Source organism: Oncorhynchus gorbuscha, linkage group LG08 (genome assembly GCF_021184085.1).
Source record: "Oncorhynchus gorbuscha isolate QuinsamMale2020 ecotype Even-year linkage group LG08, OgorEven_v1.0, whole genome shotgun sequence".
Classification (NCBI taxonomy): Eukaryota; Metazoa; Chordata; class Actinopteri; order Salmoniformes; family Salmonidae; genus Oncorhynchus; species Oncorhynchus gorbuscha.
In genome coordinates, this window is record NC_060180.1 from 4,734,695 (window position 1) to 4,748,794 (window position 14,100).

Here is a 14,100-nt window from a genome sequence, read left to right on the forward strand (position 1 = left end):
GGTCCTGCTATTTGGTTTTTTAAAAGTGTTCCATACTGCCAAAAGAATGTTGTACCAAACAACGTCCTCGTCCAAAACGCCCCACAAGAAGACCATGACCTTTGACCCTACCTGTTTGTCTTTGTCCTTGGCCTTTCCGCTGCTGCTGACCCGGGAGGAAGGGACATCACGGGGGATGACAGAGATCTGGTGCAGTGGCATGTTCATCCCCGCGGAAACCACCGGACTGGGCGTACTCACACACACACTTCCTGTCTTGCTGCTGCTGCCACGGCAACAGGCATGGCTGGCCAAAACACTACTCCTACCGTAGCCTGCACTGCTCTGGAGAGGAAAAAGAGTGGAAAGAGGAGAGACAGGGTTAGACATACAGTACATAAACAACACTCACACTTATTTGAAAAAGATATTTGAATTTTCCTTTCTTTATCAGAGTGATGACTACACAATGACAGAGAGAAGAGTCTGAACAGCCCATGTTGTGAAATCTAAAACTATAGTACGATCATCTCATAATAGCACATCGAGGGTGAGAGAAGACTCACAAAACCAGGACAAAAAAAGACGATGATTTTGGTGATTTGCACGACATTTAATCCATAGAATGGTCATTTGGAGGAAGGATTGTTGACTTATATTTTCCAAGATTCATAAATAATTGTATAAACATTTTTTATGAAATAAAAATACTAATCATATTACAGAGCAAGTGGTAAAGCTTCATATGACACCAGTGTTCGCTTTGTAGCACCTACAGATAAAACACCATGGAGTCTTAAAGGAGGCCTGTATCACCTACAGATACAACATCATGGAGTCTTAAAGGAGACCTGTAGCACCTACAGATACAACATCATGGAGTCTTAAAGGAGGCCTGTAGCACCTACAGATACAACATCATGGAGTCTTAAAGGAGGCCTGTAGCACCTACAGATACAACATCATGGAGTCTTAAAGGAGGCCTGTAGCACCTACAGATACAACATCATGGAGTCTTAAAGGAGGCCTGTAGCACCTACAGATACAACATCATGGAGTCTTAAAGGAGGCCTGTATCACCTACAGATACAACATCATGGAGTCTTAAAGGAGGCCTGTAGCACCTACAGATACAACATCATGGAGTCTTAAAGGATGCCTATAGCACCTACAGATAAAACATCATGAGGTCTTAAAGGAGGCCTGTAGCACCTACAGATACAACATCATGGAGTCTTAAAGGAGGCCTGTAGCACCTACAGATAAAACATCATGAGGTCTTAAATGTAAAATATGCCAACTTTTATAAATGATTTCTCAATTATGGTTTTAGATACAAATATCTAATATATGTCAACAATACTTCTTCCAAATGACCATTATATGGATTAAATGTGAGAAGAAGAAAAATCATGGTCTTTTTTTGTCCTGGTTTCATGAAGAATCACCCTGATAACATATTGACAGGGCCTGAAGCAGCCCAAGGTGAGAAGTTATGAAAATACACTTTATAAATATATGGTTTCCACTTCTGCTAATGCAGCCATCTGCAGTGCACAGCCACTGACTGCAATTACTGTAAGGTTCAACCCCTCTGGTGTGTGGATGTGTGTGCGTGCGTGTGCATGTGTGTGAGAGATTTTGTGCCTGCATGTGTTGATGCAGATCCGTGTGTGTGTGTGTGTGTGTGTGTGTGTGTGTGTGTGTGTGTGTGTGTGTGTGTGTGTGTGTGTGTGTGTGTGTGTGTGTGTGTGTGTGTGTGTGTGTGTGTGTGTGTGTGTGTGTGTGTGTGTGTGTGTGTGTGTGTGTGTGTGTGTGTGTGTGTGTGTGTGTGTGTGTGTGTGTGCCAACACTGGAGATGTAGGCTACTAGTAAGGGAGAGAGGAATATGTCATATTGACGTCTTAGGCGAACCCTGTGAAATACAGCGTCCAGGTCAAGGGCACTGGGCAAAACTGTTGGAGGGCATCTACCATCACCGTAGTGCCAGGACTCTATTTGGGGAGGGAGGGAACAGGTGGAAGACAGGAAGAACAGGAAGACAGACAGGAAGAGGGGTAGTGGTGCATCACTAATCCAGTGCTGTCTGGAAGTAGAGGTGGGTTCTATTTCTCTCTCAGTAGAGGTTAGGGATATCTCAGGGGACCATAGAGGTCTCCGGTAGTCTCTCCCTCAGGTCCCAAGGACATTATAGACCCAGAGGACAAGGCACTGCAGGGAGACTAACAAGTGGACTTGACACTATAACAGTCAGATATGAATTACATAGCAGGGTCACCAGAAAGGCTTTTCATTATGTAATGAGAGAGAAGGAGAGGGTTAGAGAGGGAAGAAGAGAGGGAAGAAGAGGGTTAGAGAGAGATAGAGAGGGAAGAAGAGGGTTAGAGAGAGATAGAGAGGGAAGAAGAGGGTTAGAGAGAGATGAAGAGGGTTAGAGAGAGAGAGAGAGGGAAGAAGAGGGTTAGAGAGAGATAGAGAGGGAAGAAGAGGGTTAGAGAGAGATAGAGAGGGAAGAAGAGGGTTAGAGAGAGATAGAGAGGGAAGAAGAGGGTTAGAGAGAGAGAGAGGGTAGAAGAGGGTTAGAGAGAGAGAGAGGGAAGAAGAGGGTTAGAGAGAGATAGAGGGAAGAAGTGGGTTAGAGAGAGATAGAGAGGGAAGAAGAGGGTTAGAGAGAGATAGAGAGGGAAGAAGAGGGTTAGATAGAGATAGAGAGGGAATAAGAGGGTTAGAGAGAGATAGAGAGGGAATAAGAGGGTTAGAGAGAGATGAAGAGGGTTAGAGAGAGATAGAGAGGGAAGAAGGGGGTTCGAGAGAGAGAGAGGGAAGAAGAGGGTTAGAGAGAGATAGAGAGGGAAGAAGAGGGTTAGAGAGAGATAGAGAGGGAAGAAGAGGGTTAAAGAGAGAGAGGGAAGAAGAGGGTTAGAGAGAGATAGAGAGGGAAGAAGAGGGTTAGAGAGAGATAGAGAGGGAAGAAGAGGGTTAGAGAGAGATGAAGAGGGTTAGAGAGAGATAGAGAGGGAAGAAGATAGTTCGAGAGAGAGAGGGAAGAAGAGGGTTAGAGAGAGATAGAGAGGGAAGAAGAGGGTTAGAGAGAGATGAAGAGGGTTAGATAGAGATAGAGAGGGAAGAAGAGGGTTCGAGAGAGATAGAGAGGGAAGAAGAGGGTTAGAGAGAGATAGAGAGGGAAGAAGAGGGTTAGAGAGAGATAGAGAGGAAAGAAGAGGGTTAGAGAGAGATGAAGAGGGTTAGAGAGAGAGAGCGAGGAAAGAAGAGGGTTAGAGAGAGATAGAGAGGGAAGAAGAGGGTTAGAGAGAGAGAGAGGGAAGAAGAGGGTTAGAGAGAGAGAGAGAGGGGGAAGAAGAGGGTTAGAGAGAGATAGAGGGAAGAAGATGGTTAGAGAGAGATAGAGGGAAGAAGTGGGTTAGAGAGAGATAGAGAGGGAAGAAGAGGGTTAGAGAGAGATAGAGAGGGAAGAAGAGGGTTAGAGAGAGATAGAGAGGGAAGAAGAGGGTTAGATAGAGATAGAGAGGGAAGAAGAGGGTTAGAGAGAGATAGAGAGGGAAGAAGATGGTTAGAGAGAGAGATAGACAGGGAAGAAGAGGGCTAGAGAGAGATGGAGAGAGTTCGAGAGAGAGATAGAGAGGGAAGGAGAGAGAGAGAAGGAGAGGGAAGGAGAGAGGGAGAAGGAGAGGGAAGGAGAGAGGGAGAGAGAGGGGGGTTAGAGAGAGAGAGAGAGAGACAGAGAGAGAGATGGAGAGGGAAGAAGAGGGTTAGAGAGAGATAGAGAGGGAAGGAGAGAGGGAAGGAGAGAGAGAGAGAGAGAGAGAGAGAGAGAGAGAGAGAGAGAGAGAGAGAGAGAGAGAGAGAGAGAGAGAGAGAGAGAGAGAGAGAGAGAGAGAGAGAGAGAGGAAGGAAGGAGAGGGTTAGAGAGAGAGATAGACAGGGAAGAAGAGGGCTAGAGAGAGATGGAGAGAGTTCGAGAGAGAGATAGAGAGGGAAGGAGAGTGAGAGAAGGAGAGTGAAGGAGAGAGGGAGAGAGAGGGGGGGTTAGAGAGAGTGAGAGAGAGAGACAGAGAGAGATGGAGAGGGAAGAAGAGGGTTAGAGAGTGAAGGAGAGAAGGAAGAAGAGGGTTAGAGAGTAGATAGAGAGGGAAGGAGAGAGGGAAGGAGAGAGAGGGAGAGAGAGAGAGAGAGAGAGAGAGAGAGAGAGAGAGAGAGAGAGAGAGAGAGAAGGAAGGAAGGAAGGAAGGAGAGGGTTAGAGAGAGAGAGAGAGAGAAGGAAGGAAGGAGAGGGTTAGAGAGAGAGAGAGAGAGAAGGAAGGAAGGAAGGAAGGAAGGAAGGAAGGAAGGAAGGAAGGAAGGAAGGAAGGAAGGAAGGAAGGAAGGAAGGAAGGAAGGAAGGAAGGAAGGAGAGAGTTATAGAGAGAGAGAGGGAAGAAGAGGGTTAGAGAGAGTTAGAGAGAGAAAGACAGGGAAGTAGAGGGTTAGAGAGAGATAGAGAGACATCCAACGCATAACTGCCTATGAGCTCATCTTCAGTTAGACAGTGAGTCCAGAGAAATGTCTGCACCAACCACTGTTAGTGCTACATGGACACGGGCCCAGCCTTCCCCCTCCTTCACACTACTGCACGTACACACAAACACACAAACACACACACACAAAAACACACATTCTATTTCTATGGTCCAATCAATAACTTCATGAAAAGGTCAGAATGGTCAGAAATTGACCTTGTTGCCATGACACCAGCTACTGGAGGCACCTGCTGAAACACACAAACACACACACACATATAAATGTGCATGCACATGTGTGAGCATAGACACACAGGCATTGTTTCTATTTAAAAGGAATAATAAAATAACAAATATTGTCATTTACATTCAGAGTAAGTTTAATCTTCACGGTCCACTTTACTCATCTACATGACAAAATCCCCAACATCAAAAAGTCTTCAGACCAGAAAGGTTTACAAAAACAACACTCATCTTGACTGACTGACTGACAAATATAAACAACTAGATCCGGTCTTACTTTGCAACCCAGATTCCTCATGTATTTAAAAAGTCTCTCTCCTCAGGCAGTGAGGTCTCTCTCCAGTCCAGTGTCCTGTCAGGTAAATCTATATCCATCCTCCATCTGTTTTCTGCCTGGCTGAACCCTTGTTATTCACACGGAGCAGACCCAGACCTGCACTGACCCTCTTCCATCAGATAGACAGAGCAGACATTTGGTGTGTGTGTGTGGCTGTGACAGAAATGGCTTGGAGCTACACACCTCCTAGTAATGAGAGTCAATGCTTCAACTCCTTCTCAATGCGCTTACATTATTAAACTAGCAGCACTTATCTGGACAAATACTGACAGAGACGTGAGAGCAGTAGTGTGAAAACAGGTCCTCCTTTCTCCTAAATGTTATCCTCCTCCTCTATGCTAGCCGGCTCAATCACCAGCATCACTGACATTTCAGGCTCTTCAGTAATACTATTGTCAACCTCATTAGAATATATGCTAATGAGTGTTAGGGTTGAGAAGTCTGAAACAGGGCTTCGAACACAGAGTGGTAAGTTGGAGGGGAGAGCGAGAGAGCAAGACAGACAGACGAGACCAGACCAGACGAGACGAGACGAGACGAGACCAGACCAGACCAGACCAGACCAGACCAGACCAGACCAGACCAGACGAGACCAGACCAGACCAGACAAATTACATGTGGTAAAGTGGTACAGCAGCTGTAAATGACATGGCATCACCTTGGCTCTGATTGCTGTCAACACACACACACACACACACGGAAGCATGCATGCACTCACACACACGCAGGCACACACACACGCACACACGCACACTGATTGAGTCTTTGATTATTCATACACATTTTGTCTTGCTGAGAGTTTTATCATGTCTAATAACACATGAGGACATTCCTGAATATCCATCCTGTTTAACACAGTTAATATCCATCCTGTTTAACACAGTTAATATCCATCCTGTGTAACACAGTTAATATCCATCCTGTTAACACAGTTAATATCCATGCTGTTTTAACACAGTTAATATCCATCCTGTTAACACAGTTAATATCCATCCTGTTTAACACAGTTAATATCCATCCTGTTTTAACACAGTTAATATCCATCCTGTTTTAACACAGTTAATATCCATCCTGTTTTAACACAGTTAATATCCATCCTGTTTTAACACAGTTAATATCCATCCTGTTAACACTGTTAATATCCATCCTGTTTTAACACAGTTAATATCCATCCTGTTTACACAGTTAATATCCATCCTGTTAACACAGTTAATATCCATCCTATTTAACACAGTTAATATCCATCCTGTTTAACACAGACTAGGAAGAGTGGATTAATGCCTTACAACTGGGTATAAGATGACATCTCATTTCACTACATTGTCCTCACATTTTCTATGATACACAGACACATGATACTATATAATCACATACTTTCTGCTCTGTAGGCATACTGTAGGTTGATATAACCATATGGGCTGTGGTCCTAGACTAGACAATACTGCAGGGTTGGGAAATACAGAAAGTCATCCAAATGTAAATTCCAATTCATTGAAGAAAATTGAAATTGGAATTTCAAGGCACTTCCTGAATTGAAATGAAATTGACCCCAACCCTGCAATAGAGCCATGTCTCTCTCCCCCTCTCTGTCTGTAATGATATGCATAGCCTCAGGCATGGTCCTGCCTATATTTCTTAGGTCCACAGCTTTACCTGGCTGCTCACTGCTCAGAGATTAACACACACACACACACACACACACACACACACACACACACACACACACACACACACACACACACACACACACACACACACACACACACACACACACACACACACACACACACACACACACACACACACACACACACACACACACACACACACACACGCACACACACGTCATGATAGATAGGAATCTGAAAAACAGAGAGAGGATAGTCATAAACGCATGGATGACCAGAGGAGATTCAGAAAGTCACTGGACTGAATTGGTGAATTGTACCCTTTGACAGGGAGCTGTTGGACTGACACTCTCTCCTCTAGAGAGTCTCCCATCACATACAATGCAGTCAGAAAGTATTCAGATTCCTAGATTTTCCCCCACATTTTATTACGTCACAGCCTTGTTCTAAAATGTATTAAGAGAGAGGATGGAGAGATTAAATGACAAGGAGAGGTGAGGAGACTGATTACGCATTTTGCTAGAAGAGCAGAATGAAATAAAAACACCTGGAAAACAACAGGAAGAGAAGAAAAGCGTAAACACATCAGAAATTCCAAATGAGAAGAGGGAAAGTTGATTGAGAGGCCATGCACAGACACAGACACAGACACAGACACAGACACAGACACAGACACAGACACAGACACAGACACAGACACAGACACAGACACAGACACAGACACAGACACAGACACAGACACAGACACAGACACAGACACAGACACAGACACACACACACTGCTTGCATCAGTCCATCTCAGAGAAATACGGGCAGTAGTTCATGGTATGGTTTCCCGGTTTCATGTGTATGATGATTAAGGCAGCCTGAGCTGTTGAGACGAAATTACTCTGATACTGTTTCATCCAACAGGATAATTGATTCCCCAGTGACATAAACCACAGCAATGCTTCATCCTATAATCTTCTCCTTTCCCCCTTCTGATGACCAGGTGGCGAATCGCATCTCTGCATGTCTGGCAGACATATCAGTGTGGACGACGGATCACCACCTCAAGCTGAACCTCGGCAAGACGGAGCTGCTCTTCCTCCCGGGGAAGGACTGCCCGTTCCATGATCTCGCCATCACGGTTGACAGCTCCATTGTGTCCTCCTCCCAGAGCGCTAAGAACCTTGGCATGATCCTGGACAACACCCTGTCGTTCTCAACTAACATCAAGGCGGTGGCCCGTTCTTGTAGGTTCATGCTCTACAACATCCGCAGAGTACGACCCTGCCTCACACAGGAAGCGGCGCAGGTCCTAATCCAGGCACTTGTCATCTCCCGTCTGGATTACTGCAACTCGCTGTTGGCTGGGCTCCCTGCCTGTGCCATTAAACCCCTACAACTCATCCAGAACGCCGCAGCCCGTCTGGTGTTCAACCTTCCCAAGTTCTCTCACGTCACCCCGCTCCTCCGCTCTCTCCACTGGCTTCCAGTTGAAGCTCGCATCCGCTACAAGATCATGGTGCTTGCCTACGGAGCTGTGAGGGGAACGGCACCTCAGTACCTCCAGGCTCTGATCAGGCCCTAAACCCAAACAAGGGCACTGCATTCATCCACCTCTGGCCTGCTCGCCTCCCTACCACTGAGAAAGTACAGTTCCCGCTCAGCCCAGTCAAAACTGTTCGCTGCTCTGGCCCCCCAATGGTGGAACAAACTCCCTCACGACGCCAGGACAGCGGAGTCAATCACCACCTTCCGGAGACACCTGAAACCCCACCTCTTTAAGGAATACCTAGGATAGGATAAAGTAATCCTTCTCACCCCCCTTAAAAGATTTAGATGCACTATTGTAAAGTGGCTGCTCCACTGGATGTCAAAAGGTGAACGCACCAATTTGTAAGTCGCTCTGGATAAGAGCGTCTGCTAAATGACTTAAATGTAATGTAAATGTAATAAACCCAACTCCATTTGCAGAAGAACCAAGGAAATCAAGACCGTACATGTAGAAGTGTATACTAACCACACATGCAGTATGCACTTCCAGGAATCAGTGTGATATGACTTTGACAAATTTTTCTGTTCATTATGAATCTTAAATCTGCTTGGTTCTATTCGTTATTAAAAACTATGATAACCATATTGTTATCATTAGAAAGTATGAGCTATATGGAAAATTCAGCATGTACACACACACACACACACACACACACACACACACACACACACACACACACACACACACACACACACACACACACACACACACACACACACACACACGGTAAAGAGAAGTGTCAGTTGTCATATCACTTCCTTTGTGAAATCACATGACCAAGAGAGCCACAGGTCTCAGTACACTTACTGGAAGTTGTGTCAACCAAAACAAGCCATCAACAACAGTAAACTACCCAGTTATCAGTAATCTTTATAAACCATTAACAGTAAACTGTTATCAGTAATCTTTAACAAAGTTATGACTCATCAAAACAATGCAAAACCCAGCAGTGTTTTCCCTAAAGTTGATTTTCTCAGGCAGAATGCCAAGACTAGTCCCTATAGACTGGGGCTAGGTCTGGGGCCTTCACAGAAGTTTCCATTGAAATTAACTGATTCCAAATTATAGACTCAAGTAAAAAACCAAATAGTGTTTAATGCATATTTTTCGACACGTGGGAAGCCAAGTAGAAAAAACAAATATTCACCAGAGTTTTCCATGGCAATGAAACAAAAGGATGTGACAATGAAAATAAAGTGGGCAACAGGGGAGGCCCGCCGGAATGATAGCTCATTATAGGGAAAACACTGACAAGTCTACACAAAAGTCAGTTGAAGACTGTCAACTAACTGCACTACAGTCTAGTCCCAACTCTTTGTGCCACTGTGATGTGTACGTTTATTACTCTCATCCAGGGACGCAAATTTCACTGGGGACAGGGGGGACATGTCCCCTCCACAATCTGAAATTGCATTTTTGTCCCGCCAAGTTTAATCATTGGAATGTGATACAAAACTAGGCAACGGTGTGCTTTAGGACCATGCGGACGCCTCAGAGCGGTCAGGTAGGCTGTTTGGAGTGTTTATCTGACTGGATAAAATAAAACATTTAAATATTATGCCTCCCCCCACTTCTAAGTTGTGCCCCTGTTCTCATCTTATCCCAGTAAGATAAGTAACAGTTATAACAGTTATAACAGTGGTAACAGTTATGGTACACTAGACTACATGCCAATGACTGGGGACATTCACAGTTCAGCCTGAGGACTATTTATTAACTCTCCAACAACCCTTGACTTACTTTACATTCCTTTCTGCTCCTAGTGGAGGGTAGGGCCCCACAAATAAAACATTAAAATCAGAATCAGAATGATAAACATAATATACTGACAGAATATTTTACGACTAATTTACAAATCCACATACACCTTTAACAGAAAAAAATGAATAATGATGCATGGTACGGATGATGCATGGTACGGATGATGCATGGTACGGATGATGCATGGTACGGATGTACAAACACAAATGGATGATGCATGGTACGGCTGTACAAACAAACAAATGGATGATGCATGGTACGGATGTACAAACAAACAAATGGATGATGCATGGTACGGATGTACAAACAAACAAATGGATGATGCATGGTACGGATGTACAAACAAACAAATGGATGATGCATGGTACGGATGTACAAACAAATGGATGATGCATGGTACGGATGTACAAACAAATGGATGATGCATGGTACGGATGTACAAACAAACAAACGGATGATGCATGGTACGGATGTACAAACAAACAAACGGATGATGCATGGTACGGATGTACAAACAAACAAACGGATGATGCATGGTACGGCTGTACAAACAAACAAATGGATGATGCATGGTACGGATGTACAAACAAACAAATGGATGATGCATGGTACGGCTGTACAAACAAACAAATGGATGATGCATGGTACGGATGTACAAAAACAAAAATGGATGATGCATGGTACGGATGTACAAACAAACAAATGGATGATGCATGGTACGGATGTACAAACAAACAAATGGATGATGCATGGTACGGATGTACAAACAAACAAATGGATGATGCATGGTACGGATGTACAAACAAACAAATGGATGATGCATGGTACGGATGTACAAACAAACAAATGGATGATGCATGGTACGGATGTACAAACAAATGGATGATGCATGGTACGGATGTACAAACAAATGGATGATGCATGGTACGGATGTACAAACAAACAAACGGATGATGCATGGTACGGATGTACAAACAAACAAACGGATGATGCATGGTACGGATGTACAAACAAACAAACGGATGATGCATGGTACGGCTGTACAAACAAACAAATGGATGATGCATGGTACGGATGTATAAACAAACAAATGGATGATGCATGGTACGGCTGTACAAACAAACAAATGGATGATGCATGGTACGGATGTACAAACAAACAAATGGATGATGCATGGTACGGATGTACAAACAAACAAACGGATGATGCATGGTACGGATGTACAAACAAACAAACGGATGATGCATGGTACGGATGTACAAACAAACAAACGGATGATGCATGGTACGGCTGTACAAACAAACAAATGGATGATGCATGGTACGGATGTACAAACAAACAAACGGATGATGCATGGTACGGATGTACAAACAAACAAATGGATGATGCATGGTACGGCTGTACAAACAAACAAACGGATGATGCATGGTACGGATGTACAAACAAACAAATGGATGATGCATGGTACGGATGTACAAACAAACAAATGGATGATGCATGGTACGGCTGTACAAACAAACAAACGGATGATGCATGGTACGGATGTACAAACAAACAAACGGATGATGCATGGTACGGTTGTACAAACAAACAAATGGATGATGCATGGTACGGATGTACAAACAAACAAATGGATGATGCATGGTACGGGTGTACAAACAAATGGATGATGCATGGTACGGATGTACAAACAAATGGATGATGCATGGTACGGATGTACAAACAAACAAACGGATGATGCATGGTACGGATGTACAAACAAACAAACGGATGATGCATGGTACGGATGTACAAACAAACAAATGGATGATGCATGGTACGGATGTACAAACAAACAAACGGATGATGCATGGTACGGATGTACAAACAAACAAATGGATGATGCATGAATACGGCTGTACAAACAAACAAACGGATGATGCATGGTACGGATGTACAAACAAACAAATGGATGATGCATGGTACGGATGTACAAACAAACAAATGGATGATGCATGGTACGGCTGTACAAACAAACAAACGGATGATGCATGGTACGGATGTACAAACAAACAAATGGATGATGCATGGTACGGATGTACAAACAAACAAATGGATGATGCATGGTACGGATGTACAAACAAACAAACGGATGATGCATGGTACGGATGTACAAACAAACAAACGGATGATGCATGGTACGGCTGTACAAACAAACAAACGGATGATGCATGGTACGGATGTACAAACAAACAAACGGATGATGCATGGTACGGATGTACAAACAAACAAACGGATGATGCATGGTACGGATGTACAAACAAACAAATGGATGATGCATGGTACGGATGTACAAACAAACAAACGGATGATGCATGGTACGGATGTACAAACAAACAAACGGATGATGCATGGTACGGATGTACAAACAAACAAACGGATGATGCATGGTACGGATGTACAAACAAACAAACGGATGATGCATGGTACGGATGTACAAACAAACAAACGGATGATGCATGGTACGGATGTACAAACAAACAAACGGATGATGCATGGTACGGATGTACAAACAAACAAACGGATGATGCATGGTACGGATGTACAAACAAACAAACGGATGATGCATGGTACGGATGTACAAACAAACAAACGGATGATGCATGGTACGGATGTACAAACAAACAAATGGATGATGCATGGTACGGATGTACAAACAAACAAATGGATGATGCATGGTACGGATGTACAAACAAACAAATGGATGATGTGCAACGAAGCAGAACTATATACAGTACATTCGGAAAGTATTCAGACCCCTTGACTTTTTCCACATTTTGTTACGTTACAGCCTTATTCTATAAATGGATTAAAGACATAAAAATCCTCAGCAATCTACAGACAATACCCCATCAATACCCCAAGGATTTTATAGAATAACATGTCATATCACTTAATCCGGCATAGCCAAAGAAACGACACCTGTCTCAGAGCTCTACGGACAATTCCTTTGACCTCATGTCTTGGTTTTTGCACTGACATGCACTGTCAAGTGTGGGACCTTATATAGAAGGGTGTGTGCCTTTCCAAATCATGTCCAATCAATGTAATTTACCACAGGTGGACTACAATCAAGTTGTAGAAACATCTCAAGGATGATCAATGGAACAGGATGCACCTGAGCTGAATTTCGAGTCTCATAGCAAAGGGTCTGAATACTTATGGAAATAAGGTATTTCTGTTTTTAGGTTTAAATAAAATGTCTAATAATTTTAATCAGAACTTGATTTTGCTATGTCATTATAGGGTATTGTGTGTAGATTTCTGAGGACATTGTTTAATTTAATCATTTTTAGAATATGTCTGTAACGTAACAAAATGTGGAAAAAGTCAAGGGGTCTGAAAACTCCCAGGGCAGTGTATGCAGTCAGACAGTGCAGAGTTAAAAAATGAGATAAAGAGCTTAGCATGTCCCAGATAGAAATGCTATATAGTCCTCCATAAATGCATTGAAAAATGCAAGAATTATACTTTTATCTGTGGCTTAACAAAGCCCTGTAGCAATTTTTATTCCTTTTAGAGAGAGAATGATGAAGTAGCCTACTGCTTGCAAAGTTAGCTGCCCTGACTTGCAAAGAAATATGTCACTTTTTCTTTCAAGTGAAACCAGAAAAAAAATGTCATTCTTCTGTACCCTTTATGCTATATTTCATATCACGTCTTAGACAAGCATTTTCTTCTAGCCTTTAAGCTGGGTTTCTTTTCAAAGAAAAGTGTTGAAGACTCAGTACTGGTACAGAAGCCATAAGCTGGTAAAGCTGGCTCAGATAGAGAGACAGATGGTGAGGATTCCAGAACCTTCTTTGACATGTCAAGTCAAGAGGGTTCCTAATGAAGTCACTCCACCCCTCTTCCTCTCTTCCCTTCTCTCTCTCTCTCTTCCTTCTCTCTCATCCCTCCCCTCATCATATCCAAGACAACAGAACTGATTAATAAAGAGTGAAGTGTGGCAGGGGCTGTTTGAACCACATCTTTATCTCACTGTAGTCAACAAACCTAGCAAATACATTTGTATAATATCATCATTGACACAGGTCTGTATTGAAGTACAGTAAA

At 43.3% G+C, this 14,100-nt stretch overlaps 1 protein-coding gene across 5 annotated transcripts in view; it reads right to left on the reverse strand.

Moving 5' to 3' along the window:
- The window catches only part of LOC124041115 (E3 ubiquitin-protein ligase MARCHF8-like), a 165,029-nt gene that overhangs the window by 132,987 nt on the left and 17,942 nt on the right, over positions 1-14,100 (reverse strand). For all 5 annotated transcript variants that reach the window (XM_046358302.1, XM_046358301.1, XM_046358299.1 and 2 more), the window contains one exon: positions 112-324. In XM_046358302.1, the coding sequence (XP_046214258.1) occupies positions 112-207 (96 nt within the window). In that variant the 5' untranslated portion in view covers positions 208-324. The remainder of the gene's footprint in view (positions 1-111; positions 325-14,100) is intronic.